We start from the raw sequence: 17,267 nt of genomic DNA on the forward strand, positions 1-17,267 counted from the left end.
CATCCGTGTCCTGTTGAGTTTGCAGGGCTGGGTGAAGCTAGTGGTACAATTACAAAGAGCCTGTATTGTGATACTTGATGGTAACAGGATGCAAGTATCCTGCTGGAGAGAAAAAAAAAACAAATTGATGTAAGTAAGTGGTCAGATTTGCTGAAACGCTTCACGTAGCCCAAACAATCTGTCACGTGCTTTGTGCTTCCTTTCCAGTAGTTGTACATCTTTTGAAAAGATCTAAGTTCAGTTTACCTGAAGTACATGATAAGTAAAATACACAGTGAGTCATTCTCAACAAATGTGTTTTGTCTTGGAGGCTGCTCAGCTGTAGCTTATGAAATGTCACTTCTTCCAATGTGCCAGTTAAGTGTGAGGAGCTGGAAGCTGCATATCGCTGCACGCTGCATGTTGGCTCATAGCAAAAGCCAGCAATTTATGAATGAGGGCATTCGTTTCGTAGCTTAAACTGTCAACTCAGTAGTCAGCTGCTGTTTCCTGTGCCACACAGCCACTTTGGATTAGGAAGAGTATGAATTCCTGACCTTCAATAAATAACAAATTATGCGTATTAAAGTATTCTGGAATATATAAAATCTGTAATAAATTTTCATAAGCCCTTTAGGAATAGTGTTTGGGCTTTCTTTGTGGGCTTTCAATAAAGATAAAGTAGGTTAGCTATCACGCTACAGCTTCCCTTTGCCTTTTTCCTAACCCTCGCTCCCATGCACACACCAAGCGTGCAGAAGCCGCAGCCAGTGCTCACTCACTGGCTCTTGGCAAAAGGGAGGGGACAGGCTGGGACAGCAGCAGATGGATGGAGGCTGTTTCTGCCAGCAGCAGCAGCTCTGTTTGATGCTGGTAGCTCCCTTTTATGCTTGCTTCAAGTTTTTACAAGGCTACAACATAGAGGTGGAAGTAATTCTGTGTCGCTGAACTAAACCAGGGTGACCGCTTCCTCCCTCGCACTGGCGCTTGTGGGGCTGAGTAGGGAGCTGTGTCAGACAACTGGCTCAACTTAAAGGTTGATTGGCTGCCTGCAAGCTTTGCAGCCCAAGGGCACAAAGTGGGGTCACTGCAGTCCAGATTTGGATCGAGTTAGCTGCCATGAACCTGAACTTGAAGACTCTGATAGAGAACCAGCAGTCTTGTTGCACTGTTTTCACTCCTTCATTGGAGTCTCCATTACATTGATATCATGTTTATGACAAATTTGCTCAAGTTGTGTTGTATCTTAAAACTTGCTTTAAGTACTAACCTCTCTTTTCTGCTCCTAGTCTGGCACTTTTTGTTTCTGTTTTGGGGGTTTTTTTGCACAATGAAAACATACATACTAAAAGAATTGCAATACTATGCAGGTAAGGAGTAGTTTTACAACACTACTGTCCATAGCTTTGAGTGTTACACAGAAGAGTTGAGACAGTAAATCTGCAACTAGTGGTAATGTCAAACAACAACAAAGTGATGCAGCAATAGAAAGGAAAGATGAAGAAGCAGCAAGAGATGCTGGTTTGTGGTGCCTGTGGTTGTCTTGCACCAGGCACAGACGTAGGAGCACAGACTCCGGGAGACTGGAGTAGGTTCTGTCCATAGCAGCCCATTAGTTTGTCATTTTGCACATTACTTTCCATGAAGACAGCTGTGTATACAGCTGATTCACACTGTGTAAATACAGAGTGTAATGTAATACAGAATTTAATAGCCTTGTTTTTGTGCTTTTGGTAGATAGATGTGTTTACTTTTCAATCTGAAATATGGATTGTTTATTTCATAAGCATGCAAATAGTTTTGCATTTTTATGAGCTCCTCTGTTTGAACAGCATGTTCAAAAGTGCTTTCATTATGAAATGTATCACCGCAGGGAAGAGGAACAACTCGAAGGTGAAACTAAGCTTGCTGCAGGCTGAGAAGGTGGGAATTGCAACAGGGATCAGAGCAAGATTTTGCCTTAGAAAATCATGGAGACATCCTGCTCATGAAGTCCTGACAACCCCAGAATGGCACCTTTGAATGCTCAAAGGTGGTTTGATGAATGATTATCTCATACACCGAATGGTCAGAAATAAGCGTAAGGCTCTTTGCAGCTCACGTTACCTGATGACCAAGGGTGGTGACCAGCCTGTACTCCTCCTCCCCCCACTCCCCAGTGTAAAAACATTGCAGTTATTCAGGTACAACCCACTTAAAAAGTTACTGTTTGGAAAATGATGTTTTCCCACCTTTCTGAGTCATGCTCTGTGCCCAGACACTGGATGCAAATGTAAAGGGGGGTGTTTGACCTTATTCTCTGAAAGGGTGAGATAAGGATAAGGTGGCTGTTTCTCTAAGGTAATTCATTGGTGTTCCTCAAAGTGGTTTAATAAATTTATTCCTTATTACCTCTTGGTTTATAAGTTTACCTTTCCTTAAATTAACAAATTAAATTATATCTTTTTTTATTACTAACCATAAATTACTGTGTGATACACAGTGTCATACTAAGGATTTTCCTGCCCCTTTTTCAGAGCAGAAAAGTTCCTAAAAATAAGCTGAATGGTCAACAGCATCAATTTCCTCTTCATGCTTCCTTCAGAATTTGTTAAATCTAAGACCACTTTACTGTCTGTATGGTCTATACAAACAGATTCCTCCTTCTGCAGTTGCTACTGTGACTCATGCTGTATTCATATTAAAGGTGATCTGGTTACCTAAATAGCAAGCTGTGCCATCCAGCTCCCCGAGTTCTAGCTGTGTGGTTTGCTGCAAATGGTCACACGCTTTTTTTATGTCTCTGGGCCGTCAGGGCTTGAACAAATTCCTTTCAGGAAGCTACTGGCTGTGCTGGTGCAGGGCTGTCCTGTGCTGGCATGTTCTGCTGCAGGGGAGGATGATTTAGCACAGGCACGATTGCGATAACACAGTTACACACCTCCGTGGTCTGGTCTCGCTCGGGGCTCTCTCTGTTCTCAGCGTGGGCTTCGAGCAGGGGATACTGTGACCCAGTCCTGTGAGCGTGTCCTCTGGGTTCTGCAGAAGCTACTTGGGTATTTTGGACTGAGAACATCAAAAGCTGCCTGCCTCTGAAACTGTACACCTTCAGCATGTGGGTGTCTGTAAATGAGTGTGATAAATGTGCGTGCTTGTGTATTGGGGGTGGTGAAGTTCAAAACCTCGCCGTTTAAAACTGTCTCAGAGGTCCTTTGTTTTCTCCATTTTGTTAACTTCTCGAAGGATTGTGCTAGGTTCTACCTGGTTCTCCTGTCTCAGTATAAATTCTCATGTTCACATTACTTTTGCATTGTTTTCCTGGTTTGGTGGTGTCACACTGCTCAGAAAACTGAGCTGTTAAAACTCGAATGTGCACTTTGCCTTGTAGGAGAAAATGTACTGAAATTCTCTTGGTCACCTCACTACCTCTTTGAAGTGCAGATCAAATCAAAGAACTGTTATGATCTAGTAAATCTAGTAAGAGTTTAAGGTTGCAGTATGAAATCCTGTCTTAGGTAAATCTTTATTTGGGAATTCTGTGGATCTGGAGATGATAGTCATCTAGAAATGCATCTAGGTTTGTTTGGCTAGAAAGTGATAGGACAGGGTCACCATGAAGCAAGCAACAGACTGTTGCATTAAGACCACAATAAATTTCAGTTCCTTAAACATACAGAAACCATCATCACTGGAAAAGACTGTGCTTGTGCAGAAGATGGATACACTTGCTCCTCATCTTTGTTGAGTCCAAAACTGTTTTCATTACACAGTGAAAATGAAAACCAGAGCTGGCTCATGCTGGAAACCTCAGGGGCCACCAACTCAAATGACCATGGGTGGGAACAGTTCTCTTAAACTTGTATTTTCTAAGAGTACACCCAGTTCTGTCTGTCGAACATCTGCAAGGACAGAGTTTCTCCGGATTACAAATAAGAAAGCCCAATGCTTTTTGCTTAGTCACAAAGAAGGGAGGAATTTGCGTTTGGATGTGAGCTCCAGGAGAAGAGGGAATGTGTGTTACCCAGCTCTGGTGCTCCTCCTGTTGGCCGTCCCCACAGAACTTTGGAAAGCCTGAAAGAACTTTAGAAACCCCCTCTGCAGCCCCAGTACCCTTTTGGGTAGGCAAAACTCTGCTACTGCAGTACACCAGCAGGAACACTTACTTCTCCTTCCCCCCCCCACCTTTTTTAAGCATGTAATTAATTTCACTATGTAAACTATGACCAATACCTGAGAAGGAAGCGACCGAATGCAACTGATGAGAGACAGAGGTTTGGAAAAGCAATAAAGGTAAATATACAACTGGTGACAGAATTTCTTGTCAAAAGGAAAGCTGAAGAGACAGTCCCGTTTTCTGAAGGAAGAGAATAGTATTTAGAACTCCAGTCTGTTAAATTACACAACAGTTGCTTTTGGCAAGACATTTAAAAAGAAGTATGTAACTACAGGGAAAGGGAGAGGCTGTTGTAGTCCATTATTGTGTCTGGATTTCAATAGAGCACAGGAGGTTAATGTTACTGGACTTTCTCAATAGAGCATTAAGAGGGATTATGATGATCTTTGTCATTACTCTGCATGTTTGCCTGCTGGACTGGACCTGTGCTCATGCACTTTAACATTTTACTGTTTGACTTGCTCCTTTCACTAAAGGTTATTACAGAGCAATGCTGCCAGATTTCAGGAAATCTATAAATAAAGGAAGTAGCTTTTAATGACTGGCTGTCCTGTGCTCATGTTACTGAGCTTTGCTCAGATGAATCTATCAGCTGAATCCTATTTAGAAAGGAATTCTTCAGTGTTTACTTTCTTCTAACTTTTGTTCTTATGTAGTAATAGTTCATGTTACTATTTCATTTTGTATTGGGAACACCATCTTTTCAGTATTTTTAATGCGTCATCACAAGAGCACACACAATTCCTCCTTGGTCATGCTGTCCAGATGTTTGGTAACATAACAGACTTAAGGCCAGGAAACAGCGTTGATGTTTAATCTATGCAGCCAGGGTGATGTCATTAATGAAGTTTTTTGCCTTGTTGAGTGGAACATCATTAACATTTTCCAACCCTAATACCATGGCTTGATCAGAGTCTGAACTTGAATGCATGCACTGCAGGCATCAGTGAAGCAGTTGCACCCAACAGGCATAAGCATAAATACAGTGTCTCTGGATAAATTCTGAAAAACTTTTAGCCAGGGAGATTGTTTGCTATAATCCATCTTTACTTGCAAAACAAAAAGCACCCAATGTCCTAATTTCCTTATGCTGTGAAAAGATGTTGTTGGAATGATTATCATAAGCAATGGATAATAACATAAGAGGGGAGATGAGCACCCTAATTGTTAAGCAGCCTGTTGTCCATGCATATGTTCCTAATCACAGAATGGTTTGGGTTGGAAAGGACCTTAAGATCATTCAGTTCCAACCCCCTGCCATGGGCAGGGACGCCTCACACTAGACCATGTCGCCCAAGGCTCTACTGCCAATAAGTTGAAAACAAATAAAAATGAATGCTCACAAGACCCAGGGAAGCATCTAGCACGTAACTTGTGTAGCTGCAATACCCCCATCACATGTTCATTAATAGTACAGAAACATCTGACTGAAGACTGTAAAACACTGTACATCAGTTATTTACTTCTGAAAATGCAAGGAAAGCCGTTCTTAACTTTTCTGTTAAGAAACCAGCTTCTGTTAAGAAACCCAGCTTTGAATTCCTGCTTTATACCAGATGTGTTCCAATTGGGAGACAGAAGCAAAGTCTGATGATCCATTCATGGCTGAGTGAGATGAAATGGGGGCATAGTTTCAGAAGTTACATGAAAGAAGTAACCCTTTCAATGCGTGCAGGCAAGAAGAACCTTATGGAAGAGGTGGCAAATATGGCTTTGTATTTGTATGTCTCAAACTGATTTGATCTCGTCTGTATAATTCAGCAGCCTTAGGACAGACCACTACTTTGGTATTCTTGCAAAGCACTTTACTACTGACAAAGAATCAGAAAATAAAAAGATGATGATAACATAAATCTTTAAATCTTGCTACCTGGGCCATCAGGGCAATGTAAGTCACAACCTCTCCATTGCAAAATGGTTGTGTAGCTGAACACACAACTAGTCAGTTGGTCCATCTTTATTACATGTGGGAAGAGATGATAAATTCTTACTTGACTGCTTACACAGCTTTTGCTGGAAACCTTCCACAACCACATAGCCTCTGAAATTTGTCCATCATCATGCTGCTTGCCTTTTCACAGGCTTGTTTTAAAAAGCTGTGTGGAAACAGTACAGTTGCTATCTCTGCTGTTGAAACATTGGAGTAAGAGTATAACATCTGCCATAATGCCTGATGAGATTGGGGTATGTATTGAGGGGATCAGGTTGCAACACTTCTTTATTAGTATAGAAGATGTATTTTCCTTTTCAATTTTTGTGCCCTTTGTCCCAACTACATTTTGTAGCTATTGGAGGAGTTTAGAGCTAATACTAGTATTTTTCAGTTGTAGATTTTCTCTTTTTCTAATCTTCTCTGAAATACTGTCTGTACAGGCCACCTCCTCACCATGTTGATGAGCTAAAATGCCAGTGAAACAAAAGGATGCTGCTCCCTTACTTGCCTTACCACAAAAGTGATGGAACAGCTGAGTTTGCTGTTAGTTACAGTGGCTGCTACCATCCACAATACTGTAGCATAAATTGGATTGACTTGAAACCTTGTGTACCTTAGGCTTTTAATCAGATTACAGCATAACCAGCACATCTTAAGTATGGGCTTGTAAGAGAGAGAGCGTTGGAGTGAATGAGCCTCAAGTATTTACAGTGGAGATTTGGGGTAGAATTTACTGAGGCAAAAGTAACAGAGGTGGATCTAGAGGAAATCCCTTCCCAGTTCAGTGTGTTCTCACTGGGCAGCTTTCACTTGTGTAATCTTGCCTTGGCCTTTTTTGTTTTCTGCCTTTGGGGCACACAAACAGCTCTTACCCTTTCATCAAATATTTGCTTGCCCTCATGGTACAAGATTAGGAGCGAAAGTTTCACACCAGTCTGTTGGATGATTGAGAAATCCTGGCTAAGCCTGGCTGGTCCGGTTTCCACTACAAGTTGTTATAGCAATGGGTGCATGACACTTGACACAAATGCATTATTTTTTCCTGATTGACATTAAGTGCATATAATGTTCTGAGGTACTAAAACAGACGTAGTGAATATAAAGGACAACAGTAGTATTTTTATTGAAAGCAAAAATTAATCTGATCTTTGCTTAGTAGCTAACTAAAACGTTGTATTACCTCCTTCTTAAGCAGCAGTAAGAGAAACAAGATTTCCTAATACTATGTGTGGTTTTGCTATTTCACATAGAATATATATATATTTAAACAGGGATCCTTGATTTGTATCAGCATCCACTATATGTGACTTTCCCCCTCTCCCTGTTTGTTGGAACACAGTATTTATGCTGTACAGACATAGTAAGAGCTCTTGAAAACTCTCAGGCTTTGAGCTGCTATTCTGTGGGTAGAGCACAAAAGCACTTCTGAAACCTGCTGGTGTTTGATCAGATTTACCTCTGGAGTTTTCACTGCTCTTTGACATACAAAATTGTGTAAGAGGAAAATATGTAGAAATCTGCCTGTAGAAACGAACAAAACCCGGACCTCGTGTACTTTCTTTTCTACCATGAGTAACTTGCATTAAGAATGACAGTTTATTTTCTTAAAGGCACTGACGTGATGCAAGAACTGAATCATTTCCCTTAGTTTTTCTTTTTTCAATGTTTCTAACCCCGAAAGAGTTGCAGTTAGCCACAAGATTCTTCTAACTCTTACTGTTATTTAGTCACAGTCTTCTCATCTGTATAAATCTGGAAAATCAAAATGGGTAGAGAGCCCGATAGTATGCACTTACTGTGTTTAAACTTGCTGCCTCTTCCTGGCGATGGGATATTTCTGTCTGTTTGACATTTCTTTTTGAAATCCTAGCCTCTTTCAGTGCCAGTACTGGAACAAATCCAAGACTACCAGATATTGATTATTCCCTTCCAAAACCTGACTGTAACTAATAACCTACGTACTGACTCAGGTCACCTCGCGGGTTTTTTTCACCATGTAGAACCACCTTTCCACTTACAGGTTATGAACACTTACTGTGGTTTCCAATGCCTGAATGCTTGAGAAATTCCGGAAATAGTTGTTCCTTATTCATACTGGATTGTTTTGGAAGATTTCAGAACTTCCTGAAAGGAGTCAGCCCTTAGTACTTATGCTAAAGCCAGAACTGTGTCTCCATTTAAAGTTGGCAGGAGCTCGGCTGCAGGGGAACCGGGACTTCCTCCGGTGCTGGTTTTAAACTAAGCAACTTCTTGTTTTGCACATTGCAGGTTTTCTTCACAAACTAGGATACTACCCTGTCAGTAGGTAGAATACTCCCTGCACTAATGGCATCTGTCTCACCAGAAGGCTTTCCTAACACTATGAAAAAATGTTTTTAAAATTGCAATAAATGAAGTAGATAGAAAAAGAAGTGTGTTTGCTTCTAATCATGCTATTACATAGTAAATGGGATCCCTGGCAAGCTTTTTAATACCAGAGGAAGGACAATAAACACTGCTATTTGTTTACTTCCAGTATTAAACCTTTACGAGTGTTTTGGGCTTTGGCTAATTAAAGCCTTTCCTAGCAAAGATCATTTGCTGCCTTATTAAACTGCAAAGGATCAAGTTTCTAGGTGCAGGTACTTCTTTAGGTTTTGAGTTACACTTAGACATTCTAGTAGTGGGTGCAAACGCTGGGTAAGTTGATGCTGTTCTGTTTGAATAGTTAAATGCAGAGAAGATGAGAACATTTCCTCCTCTGTGAATAGTTGCTTCCAGAGCCATAAACCCTGTCCCTGTTCCCCACGCACGCTTTTGCTATTAGTCTCATAAGCTTTTGTGGCTATTTAAAAGCTATTTTTTCTGTATTAAAAAGATTGCCAGTTGTTTCTTACATTTTTAGTTAAATTAGTGACAAATTACAAAGAGAGGAGTGCCTCTTCTGCTCCAGAACCTGTGCTCTGATTTCAGACTTTGTTCTGTGGCCTTGGCTGCAGGACGAGAATAGAGTGTCGCATGTTATCTGCCTCTGAAGCTTTTAATTGGGGATATCAAAGTGAAAGAACATCTCTTCCATCTGTGGCATCTGTAAAACAGTGTCAGTGCTCACAATGTCAGCTCACATTGGTTTTTTGTTTTCTGTGGTAAGCTTGGACTGTAGGTTTTTGTGAACACGCAGCATGTAATAGTAATAAGTAAAATTTACCTCATGAGGGGTTTTTTTGTGTTTTAATGTAGATCTAATCAACACTGAAAAGACCTCGGTCACTGCTGTCAGATACCTTGTAAGTACCTTTGTGTGTGTGTCAGTTTTCATATGAGTATGTCCAAAGAAAAAGGCAAAGTTTGTCTTTTTGGGACTTACTACGTTTTTCCAACTGATGTCTATCAAGAATTAGAACTGAAACATTTTAAATTACCACAAAAGTGTACAGATTAGCCAAGTTATCTGTTCTCATAAACACTTTCTGAAGTATTCCTGCTTTTTATCCAAGTCCCTGTGTCTGGTCACACGCCTTATGCTGGGAGGTGCAGAGCAGCGGGAGCTCTCTGTGGGGTTTATTTCACGTGCAGCATTGTGTCTAACCCTGGCGTGCACTGAAGGTTCCTTACTGCAGTCTTAGCACCATGGCTGGCTTTTGTTTTAACACAAGCTCAACTGCTGCTTTGGGAGCACTGAATTAACTGGGATGAAAATACACAAGATTTGTAGTATAAACCAGGAAACTTTCATTTTAGAGAACTGGAGCTTGGGGAAGTGAAGTGCTATGTCTTCTGCTGAGGTTTGCCTGCTGAGCAGTTGCTGGTGAAGAGCTTAACTAGAGCAGAATAAGCTGATATGTTTTGAAAAGAATGGAGTGTTCACTTTTCATAAACAGAAATATGTGGAACACTCTTTCTGAACAAGTCTGAGCTTAGTGCAGTACATTAGACTGTTATTCACTAGAAATGAATTCTATAAATGTAATTAAAAAATGAACTTGGCAATAGTGTTATTTTAAGTATCTGCAGATCTCTTAATCTTCCATTACCAATGGAAGATACTGGCTACAACACAACTGCAGATGTTGATCGTATTAAAAACCCCAACAACCTACGCTGTTAGTAGCAGTCATCTGGTTTAACCTGAAATCTTAATTGTAGCCTCCCTCATCACCTGAAGCTGCCAGATACATTCATCGAGGTTCCTTTTGGGGTGTGCCCACGTTCTCCTAATTCTTGATGGAGCCCTGAAAATTCCCCTATTCTCATCATATTTCTATTAGATTCTGTCCATCAGAGTGGGCTTTGGGATAAGCCACAGGCAGTGTTACTCGCTGCCCTGTGTCTGAGGGCACTTGTGTTAGTGCACCTCTAACTTATTTTGCCTGCCACGAGCATCGCTCGTGCCATGCTTGTGTGCCACCCAGAAGAAGATAAGAACCTGTATCTTTTCTGTGCCAGCACAGGCTAGTTACAGACCAGAGGGCTGTGCATCCAGAACTGAGGCTTGCTAAGATGCTTTTGGTTTTCTCCCAGTCACCTTCAGTGTTTATTCAGGCCCAGTTCTCCTTAATGAGGAAAGGCTTCTGTCAAAACCTTGCCAAATTGTGCTTTATTTTAAATTGGATTAAATTGGTCAAATTGGATTCCATTTTCCATACCTGGAGTTCTGAAATACCTATATTGAAGTAGTTTTTGGAGGGAGAAAAGCAGATCTGTGTAATCCTTTTCCCAAGAGTCTGACATTCATAGCTGAAAAGTAGTAAGATGAAAAATTCAGTTGCTGGAGCAAAGTTGTTAAAGCAGTTTTGGAATATTATATAGTTTTTAGATTACAACACGTAGACTTTTGAGGAATCTGTTTCAAGATACATTTTAATCTGAATATACATTGATATATCCTGAAAAGCAGTAAAGAGATCTGTATCTTTTCTCTGTAGTACAAATATTTAGGGGAAAACAACTGTTGACCTCTGCCATCATTATACAACCGTAGCATTACTCAAGGAGCTTAAACACAATATTATGATGTGAAGGACAGACTTCATCTCAACAGCCCTGCACTATTCAAACAGAGATAGTGGGGAAAAGCCTTTGAAAAGTAAATATTTGTGGATGCAACAAACAAGTGTGGAAAAGATTCATCCCTTTGGTCTCCAGAGCAGTACACTGCTACATCCTGCAGTGTACGTGCCTGCAGTTACCTCAGTCTCCTTTGTCTTGATGTGTTTGAAGTGAACTCTTAGAAGGACTAAAGCTAATGGACTGACTGTATTATTACTAATTTAATTCTTCTCTTCTTTTTTCCCCCTGCTCTCTGCTTGGCTCTGGTCTTCACTCACAGGTGTCCATTGTTGGCTCTCCACGGTTACTAAAATCTTAGCAACTGTTCTGAAACAGAACGACCTAAGCTTTGCTTATCCTTGCTGCATCGTGCTGCACTGCTGCTTTGCTCTTGCCTGCTTCAGAACACAATAAGAGATTTTCTTTTGTAAATATCTGCAATGAAACTTAGACTAGAAGTACGTGCCATCCTCTTGCTGCCTGTGTACTTGTTGATATACGTGTATAGTATGCTTGTATTTATCCCATGGTATTTTCTTACCGACGTTAAGAAGAAAAAGGCTATGGCAAAGCGTTTAAAAGCTAAGCCCACCTCGGACAAGCCTGGGAGCCCCTACCGCTCTGTCACCCACCTTGACTCACTAGCACACATAAACATTCCTGGAGCTGACACGCTGGACAAGCTGTTTGACCATGCTTTGGCCAAGTTTGCGAAGAAGGACTGTCTCGGGACCAGAGAAGTACTGAGTGAAGAGAACGAAATGCAACCAAATGGAAAAGTGTTCAAAAAGGTAAAAAAGTTTTGATTTTTGAGCTGCTGATTTGGTTTTGAGCTGCTTTGCCTCAACATTGGAGGTCTCCTTAGAGGTCTTCCTTAGTCATCATCTTATGATATAAAATATCCCTTTTCTAGTAGTTAAAGATAACAGAACACAGGATGCACTGTTTATTCTACCTCAAGAAAAATGAAAGCAATTTTATTTCTTCTAATGAATGAAGACGTAAGTGTGCTTATGTGTTAGGCACCAACTTGCGTAAGCTCACAGAGCTGTACCAGCATCTTCTTGGCATCACAGTTGGTTTTTTTCCCCCCCTCCCCAGTTAATTTTAGGAACTTACAGATGGTTATCCTATGAAGAAGTACATGAGAAAATGAATCGCTTGGGGCGAGGAATGACTGCCCTGGGACTAACGCCAAAGAGTACGGTTGTGATCTTCTGTGAGACCCGAGCGGAATGGATGATCATGGCTCTGACCTGCTTCAAGTACAACTTCCCTCGTGAGTGCTCAACTCATTTACTTCCAATGTATTTTAGAACCATTTCTCAGCACTGGTTTGTTAAGTATTTTGAGTCTGCCGATCCTGTCATTGATGATACAAGAATTTCATAAACAGAACTCTGCCTGTGGTCTGATTCTTAGCAGTTTCCAGTCTATTCTGTGCACTGTGGAGATCCCTAAAATTAACTTGCTCATACTTATGAGACTGGTATTTCTGATTTTGCTGTAGTAATGTTCTAGATGTTAGAAGACAGAACAGTACAGGTACTATTCACTTGGGGTTTTTTAAATATTCTGAATATATCAGTAGCTGTTTCTCCCCCCAGAGTGTGGGAAGTTTTTATAGTATTTCTTGTCTGTATCCTGACTTATGCATCTGAAACATGAAATGGTTATTAGAAGAGAGAGGAATGGTAATCAAAATCATATGCTTGTCTGAAGGGGGTTTGGTGACATTTTAAAGCTGCTCAAGTTCATTACAATTATGAATATGGGTTTTTTCTTTTTTTAATTCTATTTAAGCTGCCCTCCTCATTCCAAAGATCTCTTGTGGTAGAAAATTCTTACGTGGAAAAATTAAAAGCTGTTTTTTTTCCAAAATAGAAAATTCCCCATCGAGCTAACTTTATCATCATCACCCTCTGCTCTCCCCTCAATGCTTTCCAGTCAGCTAAAGCAAGACCTTTTGCATTTAGTATTACTTCACCTTTCTTTCATGTTCCCTCTCTCCTTACTGTAACAGTTATTACGTTGTATGCCACCCTGGGGGAAGAGGCAGTAACCTATGGTCTCAATGAGTGTGAAGCTGCGTATCTGGTCACCAGTGTAGAACTTCTTGAGAGCAAGCTTAAGGTAATTTGGTACCAGCTTCACCTGGTGTTATTGCCCTATAAAAATTTTACAGTGCAGTCAATGTTAATTTCATTTCTCTTCTACAGACGGCACTGCCACAAGTCTCCTGCCTGAAACACATCATTTATGTGGACAACAAGAGTATCAATAAAGCGGATTACCCTGAAACTCTGGAGATTCACAGTATGCAGACAGTAGAAGAGATGGGAGCCAAACCAGAAAACAGTAAGTGAATCACTCACAGAGAACCAGTCAAGCAACGTTAACAGTGGAATCAGACCTAGGTGAAGAGGGACATGTAGTAGAAAATCCCACCCATGCAGGTCTCCAGCACAAAGGCAGTGGCAGATTCATCCTCTGGCTTGCTTTAAATAAATGTTTGATTTCTATTTATTGCCCTTCACCTTTGTGAACAGGTACTTCAGGATAAAACTTTATTTTTATAATAGGTAGTATTTTAGAATAATAGAAATATTTATCTATAATAACCAGAATAATTGAAGACTCCATCTTTACCAAGTGCAGTAGGATCTGGTGCAGTGTTCCTGTTTCTGCTATCCTTACCTTTTAGTCATCCTATTTTCACTAGGATGAGAAAGCACTAGATCTTAACTCAGCATTTAACTCAGCAGCCTGTGCTTAGCCAGATCTCTCTCTTGAATAAACGAGGAGGTAAATTGGCAAAGGAGCTTTGTGCAGGGCAGCACACATTCCTTTCAAAACCTGCCTTCCCTTACTTCCTCTTAAAAACAGACCACTATTCTCTTCATCATGACTTCTGCATCCAGCACTGAGCGCTCAGCAGCACCCTGTGCTTGCCTGTGCTGATCCACCTGTTTCACACTCGTTGATGACAGACATTGTCACATTGATTAATCACAGAAACAGGTTATTACAGATTATTACAGAATATTTAGAAAGTAAGTAAGAATTAATAACAATTTTTCTCCTGCATTTTGTAGCAAGCATCCTGCCAAGCAGACCTGCTCCTTCAGACTTGGCTTTGGTGATGTACACCAGCGGCTCTACTGGGAGACCTAAAGGAGTGATGATGGTGCATAAGAACTTAATAGCTGGAATGACAGGACAGTGCGAGAGAATACCTGGACTGGGGTAAGAAACAGTTGTCATGAGCACAGAGAGATAAAGCAGAACCTCCAGAAGTACACAAGTTTATAGAAAGTCTGTTGCTGGCATCAGGTGTTATCAAATTTTATTACGAGCCCAGTAATATTTAATTTATAAGAAATACATCTTGTGTTTGTGAGCTCACCCTCTTGTTTGAAAAGTAGGTGCTGGTTGGGGGTTTTTTAATTATTATTACCCTTTGCTTTATGTCTGTGATGGATTTTTGCACTCTTCTGCATCAGCAGGTGCCACCACATAAGGTGTTTTCAGGCAGCTGGAATCACTGCGGTGATCACCTCTCTTTCTACCAATATATTTTAGAAGGAGATGCTATGATGACTGTCAAGGATTTGGAAATCATTGGTGATTATTTTTAAATATAGGGATTTTATCCATGATTTCATACCTGGGAGAGGAAACAGCAGTGGAGCACTAAGTAATCTTTGAGTTTCTTAGAAAACAGGGCAAATCCTGTAATTCATACTTATTTCAGTAGGGTAGGATTTACCCCATTCTGTTCATAAACTGTGTTTGAAATCACCCCCTTCTTCCATGCAGAAGAATAAGCCTTACTTGTGGCTTAAGTCTTCCAAAAAGTAATAACTAAGCACACAATAAAGCTGTTGAACAGTGTTTTGAGTCCACTTGTGCACCAATCAGACAACCCTGTTAATCAGACAACCCTGTCCTAGGTCCAAGGATACTTACATCGGTTATCTGCCTCTGGCCCACGTGTTGGAACTGACAGCAGAAATCTCCTGCATCACGTACGGCTGCAGGATCGGCTATTCCTCTCCACTCACGCTGTCGGACCAGGTGAGGGCTTGGGGGAGGGAAACAAAAGCCAACTTCAGCTTCTGCAGCATGCAGTCTCCTTGCACGGCCACCCTCTGTCATTGGAGAAATGCTGATGGATGTGGCACACTTCAGAAATGTCCATTTTTTGGCCAGAAAATAACACAAATTACCATTCCTGGGAACTACAGCAGAGGGTCATCGTACAGGAATTTTATTAAAACCTTTCCTTTTATAATACTTAGGAAACCTAAAAGAAAACCTAATAAATGCATACAGCATTATCCACTGGATATGGGAAGAACAGCTAGTAATAGATGAGCTGAAAGTGAGACTGTTTAAAGTCATTTGAAGTTCTTGGTCTCACTTCAGCAGTTGTTCATCCAGTTACTGTAGATCATTTACTTAGCCCTTTGCCTTTTCCATTTAACAATTAAATAAGAGCAAATTAAGCTGGAAAAGAATGCTGCTCTATGTTTTGCTGGTATAGAGAGTACATCAAGCAGAAAAGGAGGAAGATGGAGGAGAAAGCAAGTACTAGAGGGAGGAAATAAGAGCAAGGTGTACAGATTGGACTTAAGCAAATTGGGCTTGTAAAACATCTGGTTTTGATTGAAATTGTTGTTGTTACTTTTCCCATCCTAATGGGGAAAAATTAGACAGGAAATGTTTTTTGGAGGCACAGAGGAAGAGATTTAAATTACATGCTAATGTATGTCCCTCTTTTTAGTCCTTTTCTAAAGAACTGCTTGAGTTTCAACTTCATATATTGACATTTTTTCCTTATTACAGTCAAGTAAAATTAAGAAGGGAAGCAAAGGAGACTGCACTGTCCTCAGGCCTACACTGATGGCAGCTGTGCCTGTAAGTATGCAGCAGATACGTTCAGCAAAAAAATGATGCTTTCTATCTTGTTCATGCCAGAAAAATCTATTTACTAACTTTTTGCCTCTTAATGTGTAAGTAACTGTCACTAATAGGGAAAAAAAGCATAATATAGAAATTGCAGTTGCCATTGCCTGAACTGGTGCTGCAGATGAGCACAAGAATAGATCGATGTTAAAGCCGAGACCTGTTTTGATCTGAAACTGTGAATGTGCTTTCATAGCTACAAGTGATGTTTTACTGGGCTACTGACACAACCAGAGGATACAGAAAGCCTCTGACATTCACAGTCTGAAACCCATGTGGCACAGGGAGAAAGCAGGGTGGCTTTGGCTAACATGGACACTCCAAGGATATGGGTATTTGGTGAAACTTGGCTGCGCTGCGGTAGCTGTTGGGGTGCTCAGTCTCAGGTGCTTGTCTCCAGGGTAACACTTAGGCCAAGTCTCTCAGGCTGTTCTTAGGGTAAGGAAGCCATGTTCAGCCTCCTCTTACAAGGAAAAATGATCAGGAGACTGTAACTCCTGTTGCTCCTGTAGCTTATGTTGGTATTTGGGTGACCAGGCTTCTGCATTCCACAAGGTCTTGGTGCTATCCAAAAAATACACAAACCGCTGTAACATCACCAGTGATGGGAACGTCTAAGGAATGAAATGGAAAATAATTCTAACAGAGTCCAGAGACACAAACATTTCTAAATACTTCATTGGAGCAGGACATTGTAATAAGGCCACTCGTTCCTTCCAGCCTCTCTCATTCCGAGTGCCTTGTCACACCTCTGTAGTCTTTTCAAAAAGTTAGAGTTAATTCTGCTTTAAGATACTGTCTGGCTTTTGGAAATAGCAGATGATGTTCTGCAGGTAAACTGGGCTGAAAATAGAGTATATTTTGTCTGAAATTCTAGTTTCTTTCAATCTCAGTAATGAGGATTTGAAGGAGCTAATCAAAAACACTCATGAGAGTGGTTTCTAATAAGACTGTAATATTTTGATCTCTGGTATTTCCAAGTACCTAATTTTCATAGCTTTCTTTTCAGTTTTAAATTGACTTTTGTTAGAAAGCATGTAAGTACATGAAACCATTGTGCTCTGTAACAAACTCAAAGGAGCTAATCCTTAAACTTCTGTTAAATACTTCACCACTCTGAACGCTAGTTAAGTTCTATACATTTTAGTGATCACAGGCTTATTATTTTAATGGAAATTAATTTCTTGTCTGGGGGGGGGTTATCAG

General features: G+C 40.6%; 1 protein-coding gene across 2 annotated transcripts in view; it reads left to right on the top strand.

Annotated features, from left to right (window-relative positions):
* Window positions 1-17,267, top strand: part of ACSL4 (acyl-CoA synthetase long chain family member 4) — a 34,107-nt gene that overhangs the window by 7,287 nt on the left and 9,553 nt on the right. Inside the window, exons 3-10 of one of the 2 annotated variants that reach the window (XM_030498364.1) lie at window positions 9,285-9,331; window positions 11,374-11,884; window positions 12,195-12,372; window positions 13,117-13,226; window positions 13,313-13,451; window positions 14,189-14,339; window positions 15,047-15,170; window positions 15,942-16,013. In XM_030498364.1, the coding sequence (XP_030354224.1) occupies window positions 11,534-11,884; window positions 12,195-12,372; window positions 13,117-13,226; window positions 13,313-13,451; window positions 14,189-14,339; window positions 15,047-15,170; window positions 15,942-16,013 (1,125 nt within the window). In that variant the 5' untranslated portion in view covers window positions 9,285-9,331; window positions 11,374-11,533. The remainder of the gene's footprint in view (window positions 1-9,284; window positions 9,332-11,373; window positions 11,885-12,194; window positions 12,373-13,116; window positions 13,227-13,312; window positions 13,452-14,188; window positions 14,340-15,046; window positions 15,171-15,941; window positions 16,014-17,267) is intronic. The other variant, XM_030498365.1, reaches the window with a different exon arrangement.

Source organism: Strigops habroptila, chromosome 9, assembly GCF_004027225.2.
Source record: "Strigops habroptila isolate Jane chromosome 9, bStrHab1.2.pri, whole genome shotgun sequence".
NCBI lineage: Eukaryota > Metazoa > Chordata > Aves > Psittaciformes > Psittacidae > Strigops > Strigops habroptila.